The 25075-nt window shown below is 43.1% G+C and overlaps 2 protein-coding genes across 4 annotated transcripts; one reads left to right on the top strand and one right to left on the bottom strand.

Annotated features, from left to right (window-relative positions):
- Nucleotides 1-7446: 7446 nt before the first annotated feature.
- Nucleotides 7447-16860, top strand: LOC309797974 (dual specificity tyrosine-phosphorylation-regulated kinase 3-like; the record flags this gene model as incomplete). The annotated part of the gene is made up of 3 exons (XM_082646337.1): nucleotides 7447-7658; nucleotides 9535-9646; nucleotides 15286-16860. The coding sequence occupies exons 1-3, from the start codon at nucleotides 7582-7584 to the stop codon at nucleotides 16858-16860; spliced, it is 1764 nt and encodes a 587-aa protein (XP_082502463.1). The 5' UTR covers nucleotides 7447-7581.
- LOC309797973 (eukaryotic translation initiation factor 2D-like) lies at nucleotides 16781-24779 on the bottom strand. Of its 3 annotated transcripts, XM_082646336.1 has the most exons (6): nucleotides 24033-24779; nucleotides 23469-23583; nucleotides 20782-20889; nucleotides 18707-18960; nucleotides 18089-18206; nucleotides 16781-16916 (listed from the first exon to the last, which is right to left on the bottom strand). In XM_082646336.1, exons 1-6 carry the CDS (start codon nucleotides 24208-24210, stop codon nucleotides 16904-16906), a joined length of 786 nt encoding a protein of 261 aa, XP_082502462.1. In that variant the 5' UTR covers nucleotides 24211-24779; the 3' UTR covers nucleotides 16781-16903. The 3 variants fall into 3 exon arrangements, with proteins under 3 accessions (XP_082502462.1, XP_082502460.1, XP_082502461.1); XM_082646334.1 differs by lacking the exon at nucleotides 16781-16916 and having other exon boundaries at nucleotides 17924-18206; XM_082646335.1 differs by lacking the exon at nucleotides 16781-16916 and having other exon boundaries at nucleotides 17927-18206; nucleotides 23469-23559.
- Between the last annotated feature and the right edge of the window lie 296 nt (nucleotides 24780-25075).

Below are 25075 nucleotides of genomic sequence, written 5' to 3'. Positions count from 1 at the left end.
AATTCAGGTTTTGCACCAGCTTATTTCTAAAATTCATTTACTCAATTAAATTTATTCTATACTTAGCCAATCCTGACCATGCACAGAACTCTTTTCTCAGGATTCCTTTTCCATAAACCTTCTGTAACTTTCTGTATCCATACTAGTTTGTCCCTTATTTTTTTCCATCCATAAACAACCAGCTCTAGAACAAAATTACTTTTTTTCCCTTAACAAAATGCAATTCCATTCCTCATACCTTCTTTTACTGAAGACACACATCCTACTTTGCTACTATATGCTGAAATGTTTCCTTTATTATTTCTAGTAGCTTTAATTACATATTTAAATTAGAATTCACAACTCTTAAAACCTTACTTTCTAGTGAAGACTAAGAAGTATGCAATTATGAACTGTTGTTTACATTTTCATTCTGTAGATTGGCAAACATAAATACCAGTAATAATTTCTAAAAAACATGTTTTTTTATAGAAAATATCTCAGTGTGGCCCCAGACATGTTTATGAATAGTCCTTAATGCCTTTAGTTTCCCTGTAAAAGGAGGCCAGTGTTCAGTACCTAAGGTTTCATTATCTTATTTTATTTGGGAATGACCTAGTCATTCAATAAACTTCCATCACTTAGCTTAATTTAGTACAACTCTAAACTTTAAAGTTGCCAAGTATCTGGAGAGAATATTTTTAAGTAGATATTCCTAAAACAATTTTCCTAAAGAGTTCACCCAAAACCTCTTTTCTCATTTACATTTAATTTAGTAATAAAACATTTCATTATACCAAGTTATTTTTCTTGTGGACAAATTTGCAACAGATATAATAAGATCTTATTTGACTTTTATTAAACCTAGGTACAATAAAAGTATACTTAATGTTGATGACTCTAAGACATGTCTGTATTAATTAAATCTACAGACAAACCTTAATACCAGGTATTAATTTAATGCTGAATATTTCCCAGTTGACATGAACTTGAAATTCATTCTGGATAGTTTCCTTTTTTATTTCTGAGAATTTTTATAAATGCTTAATTTACTTTAAGCCAATTAAGTAGAGCTCATTTACAAGTTAATTTTGATAATACCATCCAAAGGTAAAGACATATGTGCACACATGGACATATAGACAGACACAATCAGAGATCTCATCGTTTTATTTTAAAACTTAGTCATGAATCAGGTGTTACAATATAAAACTCACTACTTTGTAACAGTTAGAATAAGTCAAATTTCAAAAGGCCTCTTTCCTCCCTGTTTTTCTCCTCAGTCTCTGGAATTAGAGATGGTCTAGATAACTGTTCCTGAGAGCCCTGGTCTCAAGGCACAGGGAGAGAAAAGCATGTTCTCCTAGAAGGACCTGTTCCCTCAAGGGTCAGAATTCTGAAAAGATGTTTTATTAAGCCAGCTTTCTCTAACAACTGCATACAAAATAAAAGAGCCCATAGTGGCTATTTTCAGGGCAAAGTTTCCCTTTAATTCCAAATAAGTAAGTACTTGTAAATATAAGTTTTGTACATACATAAACCTGGCAGGGGTGTTAGTCAGAGGCTGGCTTTCTGATGCTCCTCATGTCTCTGTTTGAGAGGCTCTATATCCCATTTTAAAGTTGAATTTGTCAGGGGTAAAACTTACTAATGAAATTGTGTGATGGGCCAGTGTGCGGCTTGTGAGCTTAACTCCTCCAGGCATCACCCTAGAGTCGTTTCAGCCCTCTTATGTGGCTCAGTTTCACCCTTCAGTGGTCTAAGACCACTGTGAGTGCTCGGATCACTGAATGGCCAATTCTTATACATGATTCCTGGATGAGCAAGTCTTTTTTTTTTTTTTTTTTTTTTTAGCTGTACGCGGGCCTCTCACTGTTGTGGCCTCTCCCGTTGCGGAGCGCAGGCTCAGAGGCCATGGCTCACGGGCCCAGCCTCTCCGCGGCATGTGGGATCCTCCCAGACTGGGGCACGAACCCGTGTCCCCTGCATCGGCAGGCGGACTCTCAACCACTGCGCCACCAGGGAAGCCCTGAGCAAGTCTTTTAATTAATGTGTGGACTGCCCTGTGGGACCATTCCACGGTATACATATCTCAGTTGCCTGAGAAAGCTCTAACTGACCAGGAGGAGTCTTGTCCCTCTTCTTTGGAGCAAAGCTCTCATGTAACATCTTCACTTTTATCCTGACAAATTCTATGAAGACAGCCAAACTGAGGAAAGGAGTCAGATCAGCTTCTTACCAAACTACTCAGCCCAGACCGCTCAGTGTCTTTAAACTGAGCAAACCCCATTGTTTTTCAGCCAGCCCACCCCCACACACCCCAGAATGTTTCAACCGTGGGCCAGGTACCTGTTATACACTGCCAAATAAAACTCAGGATCATCAACCAATACAGGAGATCCAAGAACCAGGAGAGACTCACCCAAATTTGTCTGGACTCTCCAAGGAGGTGGATGGGAACAAGAGGTCTCTGCTGGTATCAATGTTCCAGTGTCTCCTAGAGTTCGGGTAAAGGAGAGAAATCTGCTCTGCATCCCTTCATGGTCGCCAAAACTGTCGACTGGAAAAATATGCACAACATGAGAGCTGTGAGTTAAGTTTTATTTGGGGCGAATGAGGACTATAGCCCAGAAGACAGCCTCTCAGATAACTCTGATAAACTGCTCTGAAGAGGTAAGGGTGGAAGTCAGTATATATGTGATTTTGGTGAAGAGGGATACATGCAGTCAAGCACACATTTTGGCAGAAGGTTGTTGCTACTCATGAGGAGCAGATGTCTCCATTTATGATTTTAGTGATTCTCTAGATATGAGAAGATGCAAGAAACTGGGCTCATAAAACCTTCTGAAAATATCCAACTATCTGAAGGCCTGTTCTGCCAATGTTTCCCAGAGCACAGAAGGCCTCATTCCTGATCTCTACCCTAAACTCCTTTCAGGGTGTGTTGAAGGTCAGCAACTGCAGTGGCTTGAGACTTCATTTTTGTAGTGCCCGATGGCAAGTGACAATTTTTAGTTGGAACCACACACCAGCTGGGTGAACTTGGACAAGTTGGTAATCTTTGAGAATGTTTTCTGAATTGTAAAATAGGGATAATACCTATCTCACAGGACTGTTATAAGTTTTAAATGAGAAAATATATGTAAAGCACTTCTGATGGTACCTGGAACATAATAGACTTAATAAACGGCAATTAGGGATTTCCCTAGTGGTCCAGTGGGTAAGACTCTGCGCTCCCAATGCAGGGGGCCGGCTTCTATCCCTGGTCAGGGAACTAGACCCTGCATGCATGCTGCAACTAAAAGTCTGCATGCCGTAACTAAAGATCCCACATGCCTCAACGAAGATCCTGCGTGCCGCAGCTAAGACCCAGTGCGGCCAAAATAAATAAATGAATATATTTTTTAAAAACGGTAATTATATTAGAAAGAGTCCTGGTTAGGTTTTCAAACTTCGGAAACATACTTTCACATGGCCCCTCAGGTCTGTCGCTGGAACTGGCCATGTTGACTTGGGAAGAGTGAGAAGAGGTGACAGATATTTTGGGAAAAGACGAGTCTTTCTGGGGTTAGGGATTAATAAGGACAAACTTCAGGATTTAGGAGACATAGAACCAAGTGTCTACAGTGTTGGAAGAAGCATCGGGACTTTATTTGTTGCTGTTGTTGTTGTTTTCAAGATCCTGAAGCATTAATGGGGCAACTTTCAAAGCTTGGGGAAGAGAGAGAGAGGGAAGAAGTACAGGAAGTGAAACCTTGCAGGACCCTGTGGGGCCCTCCAAGGTATAAATCCTTTCCATGTCCCCTGTTTCTTCTCTGTAGGAAATAGTCTTCATTCAGCCTCCTTGACCTTTCCTGAGTTCCAAAGGGCAGATTCAAACAGTTGCTTATCAGGGAAGGGAGGGATTGCAGAAAGAAAGGAGGAGCAATCAGGAAACAGTAGTGCAGCATGGGGCAGGTTCCTGGTTCCTCTTCAAGGAATATACATAACAATATATGTTTGAGTTCTTCTGCAGGAACTAGGGCCCCCTCCCAGGTGGAGGATGGTAAGTTCAGGCTAAGCACTAGATTCTGGGAACACCACCCTCTTACCTCACCACCAACCAATCAGAAGTCTGTCCAAGGTAGAAGATAATGAAGACTCTGACCCCCCCCCCCCAAATGATTCTCCTTTTGAAAACATTCATGGTCCAGCAGAATCTCTGGAGTTGGTTTTTGGACACAAGTCTGCCTTCTCCCCAGGTTGCCAGCCTCCTGAATAAAGCAACCTTTCCTTTCCAAGCAACACTTGCCTCTCAGGTATGGGTTTTTGAGTGGTGAACAGCTGAACCTGAGTTTGGTAGCAGAAGTCCATGAGGTTCAGAAGAGAGACAGCTTTCTGAAACTTCAGAAAAATGACATGGTTTTAGTGTTTCAGTGAGTTAAATCTCTGTTTCTGAAAATAGCTATACATGTTTCTGGAGCTCAGGTGAACTTGAGGTCGACATAGCTTGAGGAAAATGGTGAGTTTCATAGGTTCTCTATAAATGATTTTTTTAAAGTGCATTCCAATTTTGTGATTAATATGGTATACTATGCATTATGGGACATCATGCTGCAAAGAATAATTTATAGTTATTGAAAAGAATTTAAACTTAACCCACCAACAGGTGTTTCATCACAAAATTCCAGGTGCATGTGGCCATAGGAATATTTTCTTCATCTTTACATTTGAAACTGTTATAATCACATTCTGGATGTTCTGATGATTTTTGAAGAGGCTGGAATAGTTTCATTTTTCTTGTTTATTTTTTAGGGGTTCCTTATTTTGCAGATATATTAGAACTGGCTTCAACAAGCAAGCAGGTATCTTACAGGATATTTGGCTAATCCACGATAGGTAAATCTGGCTTTAGCTGCACTGAGAGAGACAATGGAAATTTTGAACTACTCTTGAGTGGGGCTAGGGAGCATAAGCAGATAGGGTAGGGGATCCTTGGAGAAAAAGAACCAGGCATGGCTTTCTTGACAGAAGCCATTTTGTTGTCTAAGCCTGGCCACAATGCTTGCCCTTGCACAGGTCTCAGTAATTAATGATCTTAAGGGAAGAAAAGAATGCAGAAACATTACCTGTTATTAGGCAAGAGAAGTTCTAAAGAGTCCCAGTTCTCTTTCAATGGCAAAGATTAGCCTGAAGTGCTCAGCTACCAGATCAACTGGAACCTAAGGGATAATGATGTTGACGTTTTATGAACTTCATGACTTCAATCAACTGAAGCTTGAGCTCTGTCAATCATGAATATGCTTAAAACTTCTCCAGTTTGACAGTTCTGGGAGACACTGTTTTGGGAAAGATCCTCAGGGTTCTCCTTACTTGCTGCAAGTAATAAATCCTTCCTTCTCTCACTCTTTGATGTCATTGCATCTTTTGGCTCAACACCCACCAAGAGGCAAACCCAGTTTCTTGGTAACGGGAAGGGAAGAAAGGGCGTAAATGATGTAGAAGCTGCTCAGGAGCTGGAGCGCACAGGGCAGCAGTTCTGCTGGGGTGTGGGGGCTCCTGCTAGAGCCCTCATTGGGCTTTAATCCAGCCACACTGTTATGAAACAGGGGCTCTTTGAAGAAATTACTTGGGTCACTAAGGTCGGAGACTCATGAAGTGCCAGCATCCTCGTGTAATCCTCCCTCCCGTGACCTTGGGATCAATAGCCTAAAGACAAAGGAGGCCTCTGTGCTTCCTATCTCAGGGGCAGGAAGGGGAGCAGAATGCTTCAAGGTGGCTTACATAGCTATGTCTTAAAGCAGACTTGGAGAGAGCAGTGATTCAGAAGGAGGTAAGAAAACTTGGCGGGGGGGGCAAGTCCTATCGAAACGTTTAGTGCAGTAAAGTGGTCTGAGGGGTCCACATAAGTACTAAGAACAATGATTATTTAATACAATTTTGCAACCTTAGAGCTGGAAAGGACCTCAGCAACAATCTAGTCCAAACCTTTCGCTGCCATGGAACTCTTCCTTCAAACAAAATCTTCCATAGGAGTCTAAATACAAACCCACATGAAAGCAGGATTGTTCTGGTTGGGGAAGGGTGGGGGAGGGGCTGGGCGAGGTTAGGAAAAAAAAGCTTATTCATAAGATTAGAAAAAAATTTTAAATCATCATGGAAGAAAATCTTTGAATTTATATTTTTATCATAGGCTAAAGAAAACATTGATTGTAAAGTTCCCCAAACGGACACATTAGTAATTTATAAAGTGAAGAGCCTTTGGATTTTAAGGGCATTTTTACTAAAGACATGAGAACAGGGACTCTGACTTTTAGTCTCACGGAAATGAGCCTTGGATGCAAATGTTCAGGTTTCTGGACTATGCTCTGCAGGCTTGGGGCAATGAGTCCCCAAGCCCCACCCCACCAGGTGGCGCCCGTGTTCGGCATTTCCATAACGTTTAGTTCTCTCCTCAAGGGTCAGACAGCCTGCCTCGTGTTTTGTAGGTTTAGATAATCCGACTGGCTGTTACGCTCAAGAAAACAACACTTGTGTTCTTCTGTTTTAACCTCCTTCCCTTTCACTTTCGTTCCAACTATCCAAATCCGCTTACCCTTGGTGTTGCCGAGGCATCTTAACTTTTCAGAAAAGCAAAGGGAAAACCCCCACCCATTCCAAGGAAGAAGACAGGAAGAGCCTTCTTTCCAGGGGGTCTGGTGCAGCAGGACGAAGGCTGGGAATTTGGAGACATTTAGTTCAGGCTTTGCCAACCACAGATCTCCTCTGGCCTCACTTTCCTCATCCTTAAAATGGCTCTGCGCCCTACCATCCGTGGCATCCCATTGCAGGGGAGTCAGACATACCTCAGCTTAAATTCCGGATCCTAGTTAAATCTATATAAAAGAGGGATGTCATCTAGTATGGTTACCGAGGTTAAATGAAAAGATTCGTGGCGCCGGTGGTGTCACAAAGTGGGTTTATTATTATTGGTTTCCTCTGTTAACTCATTACCCTCCGGAGGGACGCCCCTCAGTGGAGAAGTCTGAGAAATTACCCATGTCTTTCGTTCTCATTTTATTCATATTCAAGGGAGGTTTTAGAACTCTAGGCTGCAACTTGCTAAGAGATAGCTAGCTGACCGTGAGGTGCCGGCTGCCACTTCTGAGGCAGAAATCGGGGGCTGCTATTTCACAAACCCTCCGTCAGGGCCCTTCTACCTCCCCAGCCGCGGCCCTCAGGCCTCGGCCAGCGACCAGAGAACCTCAGGCGGCGGGTTCCCAGCCTCCCGCCTCCCGCCTCCCACCTTCCGGGGCCAGCGAGAGCTTCCGAGACACGCGCCGCTCAGTGGGGAGTGGCCTCGGCCCCGCCCCTGTGCGTGGCCACATTGTTGCGCCGAGGCGTTTCAAGGGGCGTGTCGCGGTTGCTAGGCGACCACACCACTCCCCTTCCCGCCCCTGCTGCTCCTCTGGCAGTTGTCGACCCCAGCCAGTCCCGAGCGGACGCGCTGGGAGCTGCACTGTGTGGAAGAGAGGTACCGAGGAAACGTCGCGGCCCGGGAGGCAGCCGCCCCAGCTCAGGTGGACGCTGCTCGCCTGACCGTCCAAACGCCGCCCCTCCCTCCGGGGGGTCCGGAGCTAACGGATGGGAGGCACAGCTCGCGGGCCCGGGCGGAAAGATGCGGGGCCGCCAGGAGACGGACTGCCGCCCCAGCCGCGGAGGTAACGGCGCCGGGGGATAACGCGCTGGGGCTCCCGAAGGAGCCGCTGCAGCTGGCAGGCGAGGTCGGGGGGCGTGGATGGACTGGGCTGGAGGTTGAGCGAGCCCCCAAGCAGTAAGGACGAGGGAAGGGGTCTGACTCCCTCTCCGGGACTGGCCCACCCTCTTCCTCTCCATCAGCTCCCCTGCCCCCAGCCCAGCGCGGGAGTGGGCTAGAAAGGAGTTAGGCAAAGAAGAATTCCCACCCTGGGGATTATTTCTGAAGTCCTACATCAGGGGTATATGGTAGGAACTCTGAGAAGCTGGGATGTTTTTGGTGGGGCTTTTTAGCAAACTGGGGGACACAGGGAGCAATACCTTTTCCAATAAGCCCTGTTGCTCAGAGCAGATAACCAAGGGCTTTGCCGTGAGGGGTGTAGGTGAGGGGCTCTGCCGAGTAGGACTTTTTGTGGATCGTGTTTTGAGAGATTCTCCACCTTTCATAGGATTTTACACCTTAATGGAGAGTAGGGACCACCTGCCCACTTCATTTGCATGGAGACTACCTTTGGGTAATTTCCTTTGGCTATTTATAGGAAATCTTGTAGGTCTTCAGTCTGTCTTCTTCTTTGTAAATGTGGACGTCTGTCCCATTTTGTTTGTTTTATTCGTGCTGTTGGCAAAGAATCAGTCACATCCAGAATTTTTGGTTCTTGTCAATGAAGCAGTTCCCGTAAAGGTATAATTTTATCAGAATGTAAGCATGTTTTTTAAAAAGAGAACATTCCAAAAATAATTTGTAGTGGGTTTTCTGTTTGGTTTTTGTTTTTCGGGTTTTTTTTTCTCTTTGTACTCCTATAACACATCGATTAAGAAAACTCTGGAATTTTACAAAACAGTTTTTATAAGCCACTAAAATATTCCAGCATAGTTTTAAAGATTAAAAAAAATTCTTCCCTTGCAGCTGGCTCATTATCATTGTATTCATAGTATATCATGTAAAAATGATACAATGAAATGCTGATGTGTGTTACTGGGAAATCCATGTTCTTGGTGGCAGATGAAATACATTATCCAGCGCCATCCTGTGGATTAAATAAATCCTCTCCGTCTTTTGTGTTCCCTTACAGCGGTGGAGGGAGGCACAGCGTTAAAGAGCAGAGAAAAATTATCATTTGGCATTTAGCTTCCACCATCCACCCGAAAATTAAGTGGGTAAAGATGTGAAATCCAGTACGTTTTGTAATTTAGAGAATCCCTATAGTATTTGCTGTAGAATTCACTGTAGTTTTCTACAAGTTAGATAGATGTTAAGTAGGAAAGTAAATAAATAAATATAGAGAAAGCCCTAAGAAGGCCTTTTATTTCTTGCTTGTGAGACCCAGAAGTGCGTAGACTGGAACTATTCTTCCCTTTACAACATGTGGCCAACGGCTCAGAGAGGAAGGTAGAGTAGCCAGCCAGTGGTAGAGCTGAGATTAGAATCCAAGTCTCCGACTTGAAAATACAGTTCTCTGTCTTGTTTGTTTGTTCTGGTTAGCTTTTAGGCTTCAGATTTCAACTAGCCTTCGTTTTCAAGTAGTAAGTTAAATGAGATTCTTTTGATGGTCCCTATTGTTAACAACATTCAGAAGGTAAGACGTATTTTAACAATTTCAAACTATAAACCTAGAAATGCTGTCCTTTCTTTAAAAATAAAAAAAGGAGGAAAAGTTGGGTTTCCTCCCTTCCTCTGCCAAATACCCCTGTGGTGTGTATTCAGTGCCAAAATGCAGTGTGGACATTTGTTTGTATTAATTATTCTTTGTAGCAGATATGAAGCAGTTAAAGGGTGTTTTGGAAATACAAATTTATATACTTCAGTTACTGACAGATTTTATCTGTAATCCTTTCAACTAGATTGGATGATTTTGTCTATGATAGTGTCGTGATAATAGATGAAACCAAAGGCTCACCCTGTTCAAATGCACTCTGCAATCCTTCTGAACCACCTCTACCCAGAAGACTAAATGTAAGTAAATGAAGTAATTCTTTGAGCTCTAATGGGCCTGGAAAGGAGGAAGTGCTACTTTAAATGGTCAAGGTACAGGTACATGTCACTGGTAACCCAGGCTCTTTTTTATTCACTTTTGGTTTCTCTTGACTTTGAAATAACAATTTCTGTGGTCCAAGTTCAGCTTTTCAGAATGATTTTGATTTGGAGCCCACCTATTCCTTTCAAACCACTGGGGTAAATAGGGAAAAAAACGACATGCTACTTTTATCTAGATAGTGTTTGTTTGTTTGTTTGTTTTTTTGCGGTACGCGGGCCTCTCACCGTTGTGGCCGTTGTGGCCGTTGTGGCCTCTCCCGTTGCGGAGCACAGGCTCCGGACGCGCAGGCTCAGCGGCCATGGCTGACGGGCCCAGCCACTCCGCAGCATGTGCGATCTTCCCGGACCGGGACACGAACCCGTGTCCCCTGCATTGGCAGGCGAACTCTCAACCACTGCGCCACCAGGGAAGCCCTAGATAGTGGTTATTTTTTTTTTTTGATAGAATGATATGTACAGTGTATTATGATGGCTCATTTTAACAAGAACAAGAAACAGAAAATACCTCTGAACTTACAGATCTCCAGATTTTTCCTGCACGGTAGAAATGCAGTCCTAGCTTATTAGTATGCTTAAGAGAACCATTTTATAGATCATAAATGAAACTTGAGCAATGCATTTTGGTTTCGATGCATTTAATCATTTTGGAGCTTGCAGACATTTAGCTTTTGACACCGTTTTATGTTTAAGAGAATAAATTAATTCCCATTCCCTCGGCACTCATAGAGAGGTAGGGAGAGCAGGGTTTTGGACAAGTTCCATGACAGGGAGAATCTATCCTGTGACTTTAAAATTTGCTGCATATATCATCAACGAACAAACTGAATAATTGAGTAGACTAATTTATCAATAATTCTCCTTCATATTTCTGTTTAAGACCTAAAATTATTTCTATGTAAAACACTGCTTGCATTTTTCATAGTCCTTCCCAACGGTTTGTCAGCTTTTGCCACTAAAAATCAACCCCTTCACTACTTTCAAGGCTAATAATATTACAAAATACGGGCTACATATATTTGGAAGGCTGGTCACCCTATTTTTAATCTCCTTTCCAAAGTGCAGTAAGTTTCCATTCTCCACAAGCTTATTGTTTTTAATATGTAAAAATCTCTAAGAGCTCCAGAACCACCTATATACTCGTGTGTTGACTATCAGATTTCATGGTTACTTCCTGACAATTAGCACATCTCTCTGGGAAACTTTTACAGTCCGTCATCATGTGACTTAAAGTCCATTTTAACTTTACTTCAGAGTTGGCCAGTGCTAATCACCATATAGTAGGGCAATTAAATTGTATGTTTCAGGATCAAAATGAATTTTTTTACTGTGTGGTATTCAGAGTAACACAGCTTGCAAAACATAAGATTTTAGATTCTAAAACAATGCTGTCTTTGCAAAATTTGCTGAAAAAAGTGCTTTTGACCTCTTAGTAACACTTATAGTTCATTATGCCATGACTCCATTGCGAGACGCTATTGCTCATTTCACAAAGTGCTTTGGCTTCCTTGTTTATCCAAGATGCCCTTACATTCTTGTTGTAAACTATAAATCATCTGCTCACAGGCTTTTATTGGGTTAGCTTTGTGTTGCAGAGATTTAGGGTCGAGAACGAGGAAGGGGGTGGTGTTTTATATCTGGACGAGAAGGATGTTCCTTTTCTGAATTTCTCAACAAGATCTTTAAGACTTGATTAACGCAGTTGAAGATTCTATTTGAAATGTCAAGAGTGCTCCAAATTGATCAGCTCGGTGCTTTGTGACCACCTAGAGGGGTGGGATAGGGAGGATGGGAGACGCAAGAGGGAGGAGATATGGGGACATATGTATATGTATGGCTGATTCGCTTTGTTATAAAGCAGAAACTAACACACCATTGTAAAGCAATTATACTCCAATACAGGGGTGTTAAAAAAAAAAAAAGAGCGCTCCAAATTAACAATGTACATGAAGCATTCTTAAATAAAACATGATTAATCTGGCATTATTTGTCTCTCTGGATATAATTACATAGTTAAAATATTTGAAGTCGATTGCAGACATTGGTCAGTTATTGTGATTATCACCCTAGACTAGAAATATATAGTGTTTTGTAACTACTTTAACATGTGTGAAAATTCTAGATTCTCCTAGAACGGAAGGAAGATTTTATTTATAGCACAGCAGACTTGATACATAATTGATTCAGAGCAGTATTTGAGTTATTACAGGAAAGGAAAGAAAGCTAAGGTGAGAACCCCTCCCTGTGTGGAAAAATTTCTTTCTGGAATTCTTCAGATTCATTGGAGGTTCAAACCTTGACAGTCCTCAGGGGACTAGACCTGAAGTGTCTTGTTCTGTTCTGGAAGGCACACTTGCAGAGAGATATACCGTGCAGCCCATAACGTGTTGAGAACGTGAATAGGATATAGTAAGGCAGCCTGACCCAGGCTGTGTGAGGTGGAGGATGTGATGGGGATGATGAGCCTCGAGAAAAAATGGTGAAGGCAGGACAGCCCCTTTTAGGTATCTGAAGGGCTTTAACATGGAAATTTGGACACTCCTGTGTAGTTCCGGAGGGCAAAATAAGACTTAATTTGCAGAGAGAGAGATTTAGGCTCACTTTAAGGAAAAACCATGAGTCAGGAAATCCAAATGACATCCTTAATCTTATTGTAATAGTTCTGTGGAAGTTAAATTTCTGTTCTTATTAACAGTCTGTACCTGAGACCCTCTCTTTACCACAAACAGAAATGAATACCTCCAGAGCCAGCACAGCCTTACATGTAGGTAGAGTAGGTGAAATGCCCAGGGGTGGACCCTGGACCACAAATACCTTTCCTACCAGCTTGTCATTGATGACCGCGGGTCCTAGAGAGTCATTCCCTTGGGTTAAGGCATTGCTCTTTTTAAAGGTCAAATATGTCTGGAGAGATAACCCATTAAATTGCATGGCAAGTTGAAAGGAGGTTTTATGTGGGGGAGAAAGTGGGTGAGGTGTTTCCATGCATCCTAAGGGAAGGCTGATTGTGCAGGCCTTCACGGAGCAGAAGGCATAGTTAATGCCAGATGTCTGGTGGAGGGAGTCTGGAACTGCAGAGGAAGGCACCACAGAGAGAAAAGAGAAGCTGAAAGGGGAAAGGGAGGGTGTATTGGAGTTTAAACAATATATTGAGAATTTTGCCTAATTGTTACCAGTGTTTTTAACATGTTTTATAGTTTCTGAGGGTCTTTCACATATATTATTAATTATAATTTGATTCACACAACATCCTGCAAGGAGGTATTATTATCCACATTTTAAAGATAAAGAAATTGAGGCTAAGAAACTGGGCTAAAGGTTAAGCCTACCCTGGGACCTACAGTTTTTGAGCAGTGTAGCCAGGACCCCAACCTAGGCCTTCTGACTTCACATTTCTTCAGAATGTGTCCCCAGGATTTTAGCAGTAAATATTTAGATGCATTTAGGTTAGGTAGTAAAAATTTAAGGAAAACTGGTTTAGATGCATGCAAATATTTGGTTTTGTTATGTAAATCTACCTAAGACCAAATAATTATAATTCCCTAGTTCAGCCAAACCTATCTCCTAATAGATTGTAGTGCCTTGAGGTAACCTGTTTTTTGGCACTTTTATAATTGTGAACAATTAGTGCTCATGTGAATGTTAGATGGATGGATGAGGCCTTTTTTTTCCATCCCTAAAAACAGGAATGGTTATTTGACTTAATTGCTGATAAACAAAATGTTGCATTATATTTACATCTTAGCAAGGTATTTAGGTTCTGTCTGCCAGCCTGTGTTTTATTTTCTTGACTAGTGATAGTTCTCTATTTTGGTATCAGAGATCTCTCCTGGTCCGTATCTTGCCTCTTTATTGAGAAACTCAATGCCAAAGTACGGCTACCGTTGTACTGGCTGCTTTGCTTATATGTAAGATGGTGCAGTGCCTCATTTTTGTAACTGTAGTACTATATAAATGTTTAAATTGATTAAATGACCTAAAAGAAGCAGGCAGGAACTAATGTCGTGCTTTTATAACTAAATTAGGGGCTGTCTAAAGTATGCCAACACTTAATTTTTTTTTCATCCCTTTTTTGTTTTTTATATTTACATCTTTTATATTTTTATTTATATAGGTGATGGGTCAGGTGTTGTTTGCTTAGGTTATATTAAAATTCTCTTTTTTAAATGGTTGGCCACTTTGGATCATTACCTTATAATTTGCGTTATATTTTAAGAGATCATAAAGATAGCTCAGAGCTTCTCTGGAATTATCTACCCCTGATCGTAGAGGCTCTCAATCATACAGATCGGGGGTAAAGTTCTTCAGGGTCTGTTTAGAAAAATAGATGTTCTTTGAAGTATCCCAGCCCTTTTTTTTTAAAACAACAGTTTTTAGCACTTTTTTTCTTCTTTCCTTCTAGCACATTCTTATATTTTTCTTAGTATTTTTTTTAGCGTTTGGCTTTTTCATTGTCTTTCCCTCCATCGAGTTTCACAGAATCTTATTTCATTTCAGAGGTATTTAATAAGTAGAGTTTTCTTCTGTGGGTTATTGTTCCTTGCAGGAAAAGGTGATGCCAAATCAAGTAAAAAGAGTTGTATGCCTTTGTCACGTAGGCGTTTGCTGAGGGAGACTAGTGTATGTGTCTATGAGCAAGGGAAGGAGAGAGAAAGGAGACTCTTTGTCTTTAGGAGAGTTTTACAAGCAGCACCCTGGGGCCTTAGATTCTCACTGCTATTCATCAGATACATAAAGAATTGGCCTTGGTGATCTCAAGAGTTCTCTCTGGATTAGAAATTTTGTGATTCAATGAACGGAGATAGAAAGATGCGATCATTTATTTGGGGACCCAGGAGTAGATGATGAGGCCTTGGTTGATTCCAGGGCAAGGTCAACATTCAGCCCTACTGGAGAATAGTACAGGCACTAGGAGAAGCTGGTACCAGGTTATGTTAATGTTCTGGACCAAGATTCAGAAGACCTGGGGATCACATCCTGCCTCTGTCCCTGTATCATTTACAGAACACTTTAATATGTATTCATTTGCTCCTGGTACATGCCCTTAAGATTTGGGAAGATACCTGAAACAGTTTGTGAACAATATAGGACAGTATATATATAACAAGGGCCAGATTACGTGGTAGACTCGAAAAGCTGCAGCTAAGATGTGAGTGGAGCCATAGTTAGTATGGGCTTGGAGTAGTTCTAAGTGGAAGAGGGAGGACTAGCATTGGGCTTTGAAAGAGCGTAGGATTTGAGTGGATGGGGTGAAAAGATTCTCGGTAGGAAGACATACCAGTTAGAAGGAATCTAGCATGTTTCGGGTATGGTAAGATGACCGTCTTGTTTTGAACAAAGGGAGGCCTATGTAGTGGGGCTGGGGTGGCCACAGCAGTCAGGGAACCTAAGGATTAACATAACACGAGTTTCTAGAGACTCCTGCTTTTCTTATCTCACTTTTGGGCCTTTTAACTACACAACTGGCATGTTTTGTTGTTTTGTTCAGTCAGGGGGACGATTCTTTCGTTCTTCCACCGTTTTTAGTGACTTTAACATAGATTCACTTCTCTTTGCCGTAGATCACCACTGAGCATTTAACAAGAGATCCTACTCAGTGCTTCCTGAATGGAGGTGAGATGAAGGTAGAACAACTATTTCAAGAATCTGGCAACAGAAGATCTGATACTTTTCAGTCAGATGGCATCAACGACTCTGAAAAATGCTCTCCTACAGTTTCTCAGGGTAAAAGTTCAGATCGTGTGAATACAGTAAAATCCAGCAGTTCATCCAAAGCATCCAAAGTGTTGCCTCTGACTCCAGAACAAGCACTGAAGCAGTATAAACACCACCTCACTGCTTATGAGAAGCTGGAAATCATCAATTATCCAGAAATTTACTTTGTGGGTCCAAATGCCAAAAAAAGACATGGAGTTATCGGTGGTCCCAATAATGGGGGTTATGATGATGCAGATGGGGCCTACATTCACGTGCCTCGAGACCATCTAGCTTATCGATATGAGGTGCTGAAAATTATTGGCAAGGGCAGTTTTGGGCAGGTAGCCCGGGTCTATGATCACAAACTTCGACAGTACGTGGCCCTGAAGATGGTACGCAATGAAAAGCACCTCCATCGCCAAGCAGCCGAGGAGATCCGGATTTTGGAGCATCTTAAAAAGCGGGATAAAACCGGTAGCATGAACGTTATCCATATGCTGGAAAGTTTCACGTTCCGGAACCATGTTTGCATGGCCTTTGAGTTACTGAGCGTAGACCTTTATGAGCTCATGAAAAAAAACAAGTTCCAGGGTTTTAGTATCCAGTTGGTTCGCAAGTTTGCTCAATCCATCTTGCAATCCTTGGATGCTCTCCACAGAAACAAGATCATTCACTGTGACCTGAAGCCAGAAAACATTCTCCTGAAACGCTATGGGCACAGTGCGACTAAGGTCATTGACTTTGGGTCCAGCTGTTTTGAGTACCGGAAGCTTGACACCTATATCCAGTCTCGGTTCTACAGAGCTCCAGAGATCATCTTAGGAAGCCGCTACAGCACGTCCATTGACATGTGGAGTTTTGGCTGCATCCTTGCAGAACTTTTAACAGGACATCCTCTCTTCCCTGGAGAGGATGAAGGAGACCAGCTGGCCTGTATGATGGAGCTTCTAGGGATGCCACCACCAAAACTCCTGGAGCAATCCAAACATGCCAAGTACTTTATTAACTCCAGGGGCCTACCTCGCTACTGTTTTGTGACCAGTCGGGCAGATGGGAGGGTTGTGTTTGTGGGCGGTCGTTCACGGAGGGGTAAGAAGCGGGGTCCCCCAGGCAGCAAAGACTGGCGGACAGCACTGAAGGGGTGTGATGATTACTTCTTCATAGACTTTTTGAAAAGGTGTCTTACCTGGGACCCCTCTGCCCGCCTGACCCCAGCTCAAGCACTAAGACACCCTTGGATTAGCAAGTCTGTGCCCAGACCTCTCACCATTGAAAAGGTGTCAGGCAAAAGGGTAGTAAACCCTGCAAATGCTTTCCAGGGCCTGGGTTGCAAGCTGCCTCCAATTGTACGAATAGCCAATAAGCTTAAAGCTAACTTAATGTCAGAAACCAGTGGTGGTATACCTCTGTGCACTGTATTGCCAAAACTGATTAGCTAATGGACAGCTGGTGTGCTCAGAGATGATATGTAGGTATTTTTAATCATCTTGCAAACCTGAAAATGGAAAAAAAGAAACAACACCAAGCCCATTAATGGATATGTTTTTGGTAGACTAGATATCTTTTTTTAACAAGGCAAAGCATTTTTATATGACTGTAAAGGAACTCTTGAAGGACTAATTACCTAACCAGCTTGTATTGGCCATCCTGGGATACATAGTAAAAGACTTTTTATAAGTCAGTGCATCTTTTGTTATTATTGTCAGGTGTTCACCAACCTGTGTATTATTCTGTGGGTTTAAATCCTTTTCTCTCAAGGTAGACGATATACCAGAAAGTATATCCTGAACGTTCACTTCTAGTCTCCCTCGGCATCTGTTCCAGAGGCTTAATTTGGGACATGGCCGTAGTTATAGATGAGACTGAAAACTAGATCTGCCGTGCACTCCAGACCCCACATGGGTATAGAATGCCTTAAAGAAGCTCACATGTAGAGGAAGAGAATTACATTAAAACCCCTTGTTTAAAAAAGAGAGCAAAATTCTCAAAAAGAAAGAAGTTCAGACTTGAGGTGAAAATCAATAAGCAAATCTCCTGACATGATAATATTTACTGGGTGCTTATTAAATGTCAGGTTATTCGATCTTGACAGCAATCTTACAAGTGTTAGAAATCAGGGCTCAGAGAAGCCTGGTAATGGGCTCAAATACACCTTTGCTCCAACACCCTGGGGAGCTGGCTTTTGAGCCCAGATGGCTCAGTCTTCAAAGTCCAGGTTCAACCCACATGTAACACTCCCTCTGCTGGTGGCTGTGTGTGCGGGTCGGGTGGGGGGGTTCACACCGATTCTTCCTGCTGACACAACCTAATCTGGCCCACCTACTCTTCAGAAAGGTGAGGGGACTGAAGCCTCCAGAACAAACAGGCTGCCCCAGGGCCCTTCCGGGGCCGGACATGCTGCCCAATCCGTAAAAGAGCCCAGAATCACCACAGCAGAGGCAGTGATCAAAGCGCCTTGCGAATTTTAACCTTCATTTCCTCGACGTCCTTTCACTGGCTAAAACTGAAGTCTTTAAAACTCAGTATTTGCCAGATCAACCCTCCACTTCGCTCTTTCCACATCATGTCCCTAAAACAATTCCCCCATCAGCCTTGTCCCATCCTACCACCAAAGAGCAGGAGACAGACCCACCGCCCGGCCCCCAGCCCACACCATGCCTTCCATACCAGCAGGAGAACATGTGGCTGCCCAGGAGAGTGCTGGTGAGTAAAGGGAGGTCAGCCTTTTTGACGCAGTACTTCAAAGCACGCAAGAAGCATCTCTGCAACAGTTCGTCCATTTGCTCTGCAAGGAGAAGACAAGAACCACATCCTTCCTGAGGGCCGCAGAAGGCCCGCGCAGCACAAGATAACTCCCTGCACGGTGACATCTGTACCTCACCCCTCAGCTCTGAAGGAGCCCATTCCCTGGCACCAAAGTTCCCAGACTCTCTAGAACACTGAGCCTTTACAGAGGTCTGACGCCACAGAAGGGGTCAGGCCACAAAGTCCCACCCAGCCAGGCGCGGATGCTTCTCTGATAGAGAAGTCAGAGACAGAAGAAAACTAAGAGGGCCGTGTAGCTGGGAACAGTCCAAATAGCAGAGTCGACAGGTATCCAGGGAAACGCAACATATGCGCAAGACTCCCAGGTAAGATGGCAAAGGGCTGTGGCACCACCCTCACCCAAACTAAGGCCTTTCCCCGCCCCTCCCGGAGCCCTGGCGCCGCTCTGGTGGGAAGCAGAGCCGAGCGCTTCAGTCCCTACACTGAGAGGCGAGCGCCCTGCTCCTGCCAGAGCTGTACCTGGAAGGGTCTTGCTGTCCGTGGGCTCTGGGCTCAGGCCCCCGACACTGGGGTCTTCTGTAGCTTCCGACGGGGACTTCTCCCCACACCTCTGCTGAACCTCCCGGTCCTCCTCCTCTCCCGCCAGGGTCAGGCGCCTCATGTCTCCCTGCAAGGTGGTGTCTGCCTGGACAGACCCCTTCTCTTCACTGAGATCTGGGGGATCCAGGGCCAGTGGAGCAATGGATGGTGGAGAGGACTTGTCTCCAGATCGCCTGCAAAAACCTCATGTCAGAAACACTGAGCAGCAGCCACAACACTCTTCAGCCCCGGTCAGGGGGTCAGCAGGGGTCCAGAGAGAGTAAGACCCACAGGCAGGGGTGTCCAGGAGAGGCCAGAGAACCTGGGTGTGCCTCTCAACTCTGTTTCCAATTCTGGGCCCAGAGAAGTCCCATGCCTCAGTTTCCTCATCTTTGAAATGGGGAGAGTAATTCTTGCCTCCTCCTTAACCCAAACAGAAATTCAGGGACAGAGAAAAATTAAAGACAACATAGTTAAAGTGGAGCTCCCCTTCCAAAGTATTCCCTTCATAGAAATTAAAAATAAAACCATTTTGAATTAAATAACCAAATGAAGATTGCAAACGCATCTGTAGTACCAGGTTGGTGAAATACAAACCCAAGGTTGAGCGTATGGAACAAATTACAAACACCTGGACTGCTCAAGACTGCTCAAGACTGCTTCTGTGTTAAATCAGAATGCAATCTAAAATAGATAAATGACAAGGACCAACTGTATAGCACAGGGAACTATATTCAATACCTTGTAATAACCTTTAATGGAAAAGAATCCGAGAAAAAACATATATGTATATATCTATATCTAGAATCACTAGATATACTAATGGTCACTAGAATCACTTGGCTGTTCACCTGAAACTAACACAACATTGTACATCAACTATACCTCAACTGAAAAAAAAGAATGCAATCTAACCTGCAGAGTAGAGATTACAATGGCTTTATGCCACGAAGCCTTATGAAGACAGGAAAAAAAGGGATGCCACATAGCAGAGCGGTAAAAACAAAAAGCTTTATGTTAATTAAGATTATGCAAGTCAAACAAAGTTTTACTAACAGCCGCAGCAAGGCTTATTAAGTATGGCTACTAGTGAGGCCAGAGCGTATGTTTAGGCTATTCTGATCAGGTAAATACCGTAAGTGTTTTCAAAGGGCGGGAGGAGGGGAGACTGAGGCAGCCACTGATAAAACAATTTAGACAACAAGACCTTAACTGCCCAGACTAACAGTCAGAAAACAAGGTGCTGGGAGTACGTGAGTAAGCAGCCCTCAGATGCCTGCTGAAACCCACACTGATGAGGCTGTACCTCCAGCAAAGCAGGGCTTGGCCAATACTTGTAAAATAAGTAACTCCAAGACTGACTCAAAACGTAAGGGTAAATCTATACCAACAGGCCACACAACACTTGGCCAGAAGACCAGGTATACTGCTTTCGAGAAAAGCACTACTTACTATTTTGGTTAAATGACAAGAAAATAACCAGAAAATAAACTCACATACAGCTCCAGAGAGCAACCGTCACAGTGAGAAAGTGCAAGTTCTGTAATGAGGAGGAGATCCTAAATGTGGAACTTGAACAACAGGAAAGTCATCAGGTTGTCACCCTGGTGCCTGAGGACCTACTCTACTTTGATTTGGATTCAGATGTGAGAATTCCCGAGCACTCATCATGGGGTCAGAAAATGCCTAAATGTACACGGCAGAAAAGGCTAGATCGACCAGTGCCATAAAAATAAAGAATATCACTGTACTGAGAGGCAGAGAAGACAATCCCTAAGGCCTTCTTCCAGCCCTAGGATTCTATAATTCACCTAGAAAATAAAGTTCTCGGTAATTTCTTTTCTAAACAGGCCAAAAAAAAATCTTTTCTCCACATTTTGCAAGGAAATTAATGTCTAGGGTCAGCAACTTGACTAAGGACACAGCAGGGATCAAAACTCTCGCTTCTCAATCCAGGCCCTGTGCTCCCTCCGCCCACCCAGCTCCCTATAAAACAGAAAAAGCATGGAACCCACCACAAGTGGTCCTGGTAGGTGTGGAGCACAGAGAAGCCCCTTCCCTTCACACCTGAGGTCAGCATCTCAGCTGTGGACATGGCAGCAACTCCGATGGCAACGGGGGCTCTGAGAAGGAGGAGGTCAGAGACGAGGGTCAGGGAAAGTCTTCCAGGAGGGCACATGTCAGGACCAGGTTTCTACACATGTGTTCAAAGCACCACGGTTGCAAATCTGAAGCATCCACTTGTATCACAGAGCTAAAACTCGGTGCAGTCTCAATCTTATTCAAATTACCTACACATATGACTTTCAAAAATTCCTTGACCAAATATTCCCTTCTGTGTAAGTAACTCCTCTACTGATGTTATCATTCTTATATTCTTATTATGAACCAAACCCAGGCAGGACTCAGAAGGATATTTAAAGTTCCCTTTCTTCAATTTCAAAAAATAAATTATCTCCCCTATCCTAAAAAAGGCATAGCCATCCTATATGGAAATTCAGAAGGGAGGCCATTCATATGCCTTAAATTAGGCTGAGGGATGCCAGAGGGAAGAGAGAAGAGAGATACAGTGGTACCAACGAAAGGTTCCTTCTGAGTGGGTTCTTTGTAACAGGCCTTGCTCTGTATAACATCTATCTAAGAACTGGATGTGTCCAAAATATCAGAAACAACCACATTTACAATAACTACAAAAAACTTCCAAAGCCCAAATGGGAAATCTCTGTCAGCCCACTGTTACTCAGCAATGCTCACACATTGCCTGTAAGGATCGGTGTCCAGCTGGCTAACAGGAGGGGAATATACAAGCCTGGCAACGTTGCCTGGACCCAAGGGAGACGATTCAAGGGCAGATTTCCCAACACCTGAACTTCAAAAAAAACGTTTGCTAATCCGGTGGCTCCACTTCCTGTGCCCATGGGTCAGTTCCTGCCACAGAATCTTTGAATTTGGCTTCTTTCCCAGTTCCTAAAAGACGGGTCTTTGTCTTCCACCCTTGGAATCGTCAATGGCTCAAGAACTTCGGTCTCGAACCTGTCTTGTAGTTTTCGTAAACTCCCTTGTACCCTCACCCCCTTCCATAAACCACCTAGGATTCATTCCCACATACATTCTAAATGCCAAACTCAGAGGCCAAATACACATTTATGTAGTTTTCTCCGACGTTGGATAGAATACTGGGGGGAAAAAACAATAATTTCACCATTCTTTTCAACTTCAAGTTTTGCTACAGGTAAACAAGGAAGGAAACATTTCTAGGTGCTTGGTTCCCAAAGGTTCAAGGAAAATGGGAGAATATGAGCAACAAAAATAAGATCTTTAAACACTGACCCCTCCCACGCCTACCATGTTTCCCTCTCAAAGAAGCAATGAGTAAAATAATAAGATGTCGTTTTTCATTCAGGATGATACAAATGAAAATGACCCATCATATGCAGTGTCGGTGAGCATGTAAGGAAACAGGCTCCATATACCCTGTAGGTAGGAGGGAAAACTGACACAGCATTTTTATAGGGCAACAGAACATATGCACGATCTTCAGCCAAACAGTTCTGCTCCCTAGTATCTACTTTAGAAAAATATTGGCACTAGTGTCCCTAGAGGCCTCAGGAAGATCTTGTTTGTGATAGAGACGAAGTAGAGGCAACCACAATGTCCACTAGAAGAGGACTTTTCCCATCACCCCACAGTGGGTAAAAAGATTCAGCTTATCTGTGCTGGCTGACATGGAACATGTCCCCACTACCTGAAGTGAAAAAGTAATAGGGATAAAGTTTGTTCATTTGTATTTTTAAACATACACACCCCAAACCATACATTTTATATGCACGTGTATATATGCATTGAAGAAGGCTGACAAGGACATGCATCAGAATGATAATGGTTACTTCTAGGAGAAAAGGATTATGGGGTGAGAGGGTTTTGATTTTTCAGAACTGTTCATACCATTACTTCCTAATTTATTTTAAAAAAGAGACACTGTGGTGATGGCTGAACAACCCTGTAAATATACTAAAAAAAATCACTGAATCGTACGTACATTTGAAACAGGTGAATTTTATAGTATGAAAACTATATCTCAATAAATCTATTAAAAATAATTAAAAGATGAGGATGATGATGTGGATGTTCGACAAAAATAATGTTGAAGTCATGCAAGGCAGGAAAGACCAAGAAAATGTCACAGACAGGAGACTAAGAAGACATGACAACTAAATGCAATGTGGTACCCTGGACTGGATTCTTGAACACAAAAAAAGAGAAAAAAGACATCGTGGGAAAACTGGGGAAATATGCATAAAGTCTGTAATAGTGTCAAAAGGACTGAACCAATGTTAATTCCTTAGTATTGATAACTGTACTGTGGTTATACAAGATGTTATCATTACAGGAAGCTGGGTAAGGAGTATTTCAGGACTCTGTACTATACTTGCAACTCTTCTGTAAATCTAAGAAAAAAGTTTTTAAAGGAGAAAAAAAACAAATAAATTTTAAAAAAGAAGCAGCAGCAGCAGGAGCAAATACCCTTGGCCCAGATGTATGGACACCCCACAGGCTCACTGCCATTCCCCACTCTGATTGCTCAGGAAGAATATGTTTTTTCTTTTAATCCTTTATCCATATGCTGTGAAGTTGTCATTCCCACCCCTCCCAAGTTTTCCCTAAGTTTTTTCCCCACAGGCACAGCTGACTGGCACAGTACCTGTTCCCCACCAATGCAGTGGCACAGAGGTCACCCTTCTGTACCCGAGGCAGACCAGCAGGGGGCACCACTAGCCCTGGCAGCATCAAATCTGCAGGAAACAAAAGCATCGCAACTAACACCACAGTTTACTGCGTCATTTACTCATTTGCTCAACAAACATACATTTGTTAAGCATCAACTACATTATTCATAGTGAAAATAAAAAGTGGCAAACTGAGGGTCAGACCTTTTCCTTCTGGGAGACTAGTGGTCAAACTGAAGCACCAAGCTGAGGGTCCACTTCCATGATCTATCTTATTCTGGTTTCCTAAATTCAGTTTATTAATCTAAAGTATAGCATATGGCAGTTCACAGAGCACTTTCATGTCACTTATCTTATTTAAGCCTTACAGCAGGGTCAGAGAGCTTATGGAAGCAGCCAAGTAAGAGATGCAACAGACATGAGGGAAGAATTCTATTTTTCAATCATATGAATGCACAAAATGGGTACATTTATTAAAGTAGTTGGCCTTTACTAAGTAGGTTTCAGCCACTATCCAGAATATAGGAAAATACTCTTACCTGCTCCCCCCACCAGTTTTTCAAGCACCAGGGGCCATGTTGTAAATGTTGCTAGAAGATCAGGATAAGACCACAGGGTGTACACTGTCCAAGAAGAGAGCCAGAAAACACTTACTGCCCAAAAGCCAACCCCCTGGGGAATGGCAAAGCCAAACACTGAGGCCACATTAATCAACATGTAGAAAAGAAACTCAAGTCAAAGCTAGAGAGAAGGTTGTAAGGGGATGCCCAAAGAAGCTGCATTCTTTTTTTTTTATTAGGTTACCCCAAGTTTGTGAAGCGGTTTATATGTTATATGCTATTTACTTGAGAATCCTTGCTTCCTTTAGCCTTAGAGACCTGCATTCTTTACATATTTATACTGAGCTCTTTGCAGTAGTTTCTCTCAATCTACGATCTTGAGAAGTTATCACTTTTACTGGTCGGAAGACACATGAAGTGAGCTACAGCTCTAAGAGTCTGTTTAGCTGCCAAAGTTGGATATTTATGTGTAAGGCTAAAACTAGTGATGAAGTGAACATCTGCTTTTGCCTGTCCAGTATCCCTTTTCCCCTCTCTGGGAACTGAGTGCCCCTTTTCCTGTGGGAAACACATTCCATATAGTTTACATCAGGCTGACTCCCTTCTCAAAGAGGCTGCAGTCTTGAAGAAGGCGGAGACTTAAGAAACTGGGTGTCACTTGAGACTTGGAGGCACCTATTGTTCCACCTGGACGGCAGCAGCCAAACATGGCCATAGTGGATAAAAGTAGGGACAGAGCCCCAGCGAGGATTCCTTTTATGTCCTCAGAAGCAAGTAATCCGAAACCAGGGCGCCAACCTGTAAGAAATTCTGAAACTTTCCCATGTTTATTATTTTTATTCTCTCTGTTTCCACAGGGATTAGCAGTAAAACCCTTAGATCAAAAAGGGCTTGTATGTGTACAGCAGCAAAGCAGGGTGGGGGTGGGGGTGGCCTGGGGTAGGAGACTGCACTGCGCTGCTGCAGCCAAGCTGGGAGGAAGAAAAGCCCCCAAATGACAAAGTAGGTGTCAGCAGCCATGG

This window comes from Mesoplodon mirus (genome assembly GCF_964341445.2).
Source record: "Mesoplodon mirus genome assembly, contig: HAP1_SCAFFOLD_1320, whole genome shotgun sequence".
Classification (NCBI taxonomy): Eukaryota; Metazoa; Chordata; class Mammalia; order Artiodactyla; family Ziphiidae; genus Mesoplodon; species Mesoplodon mirus.
The sequence above is the reverse complement of the archived record's forward strand: the minus strand, read 5'-3'. Positions and strand labels throughout refer to the sequence as shown.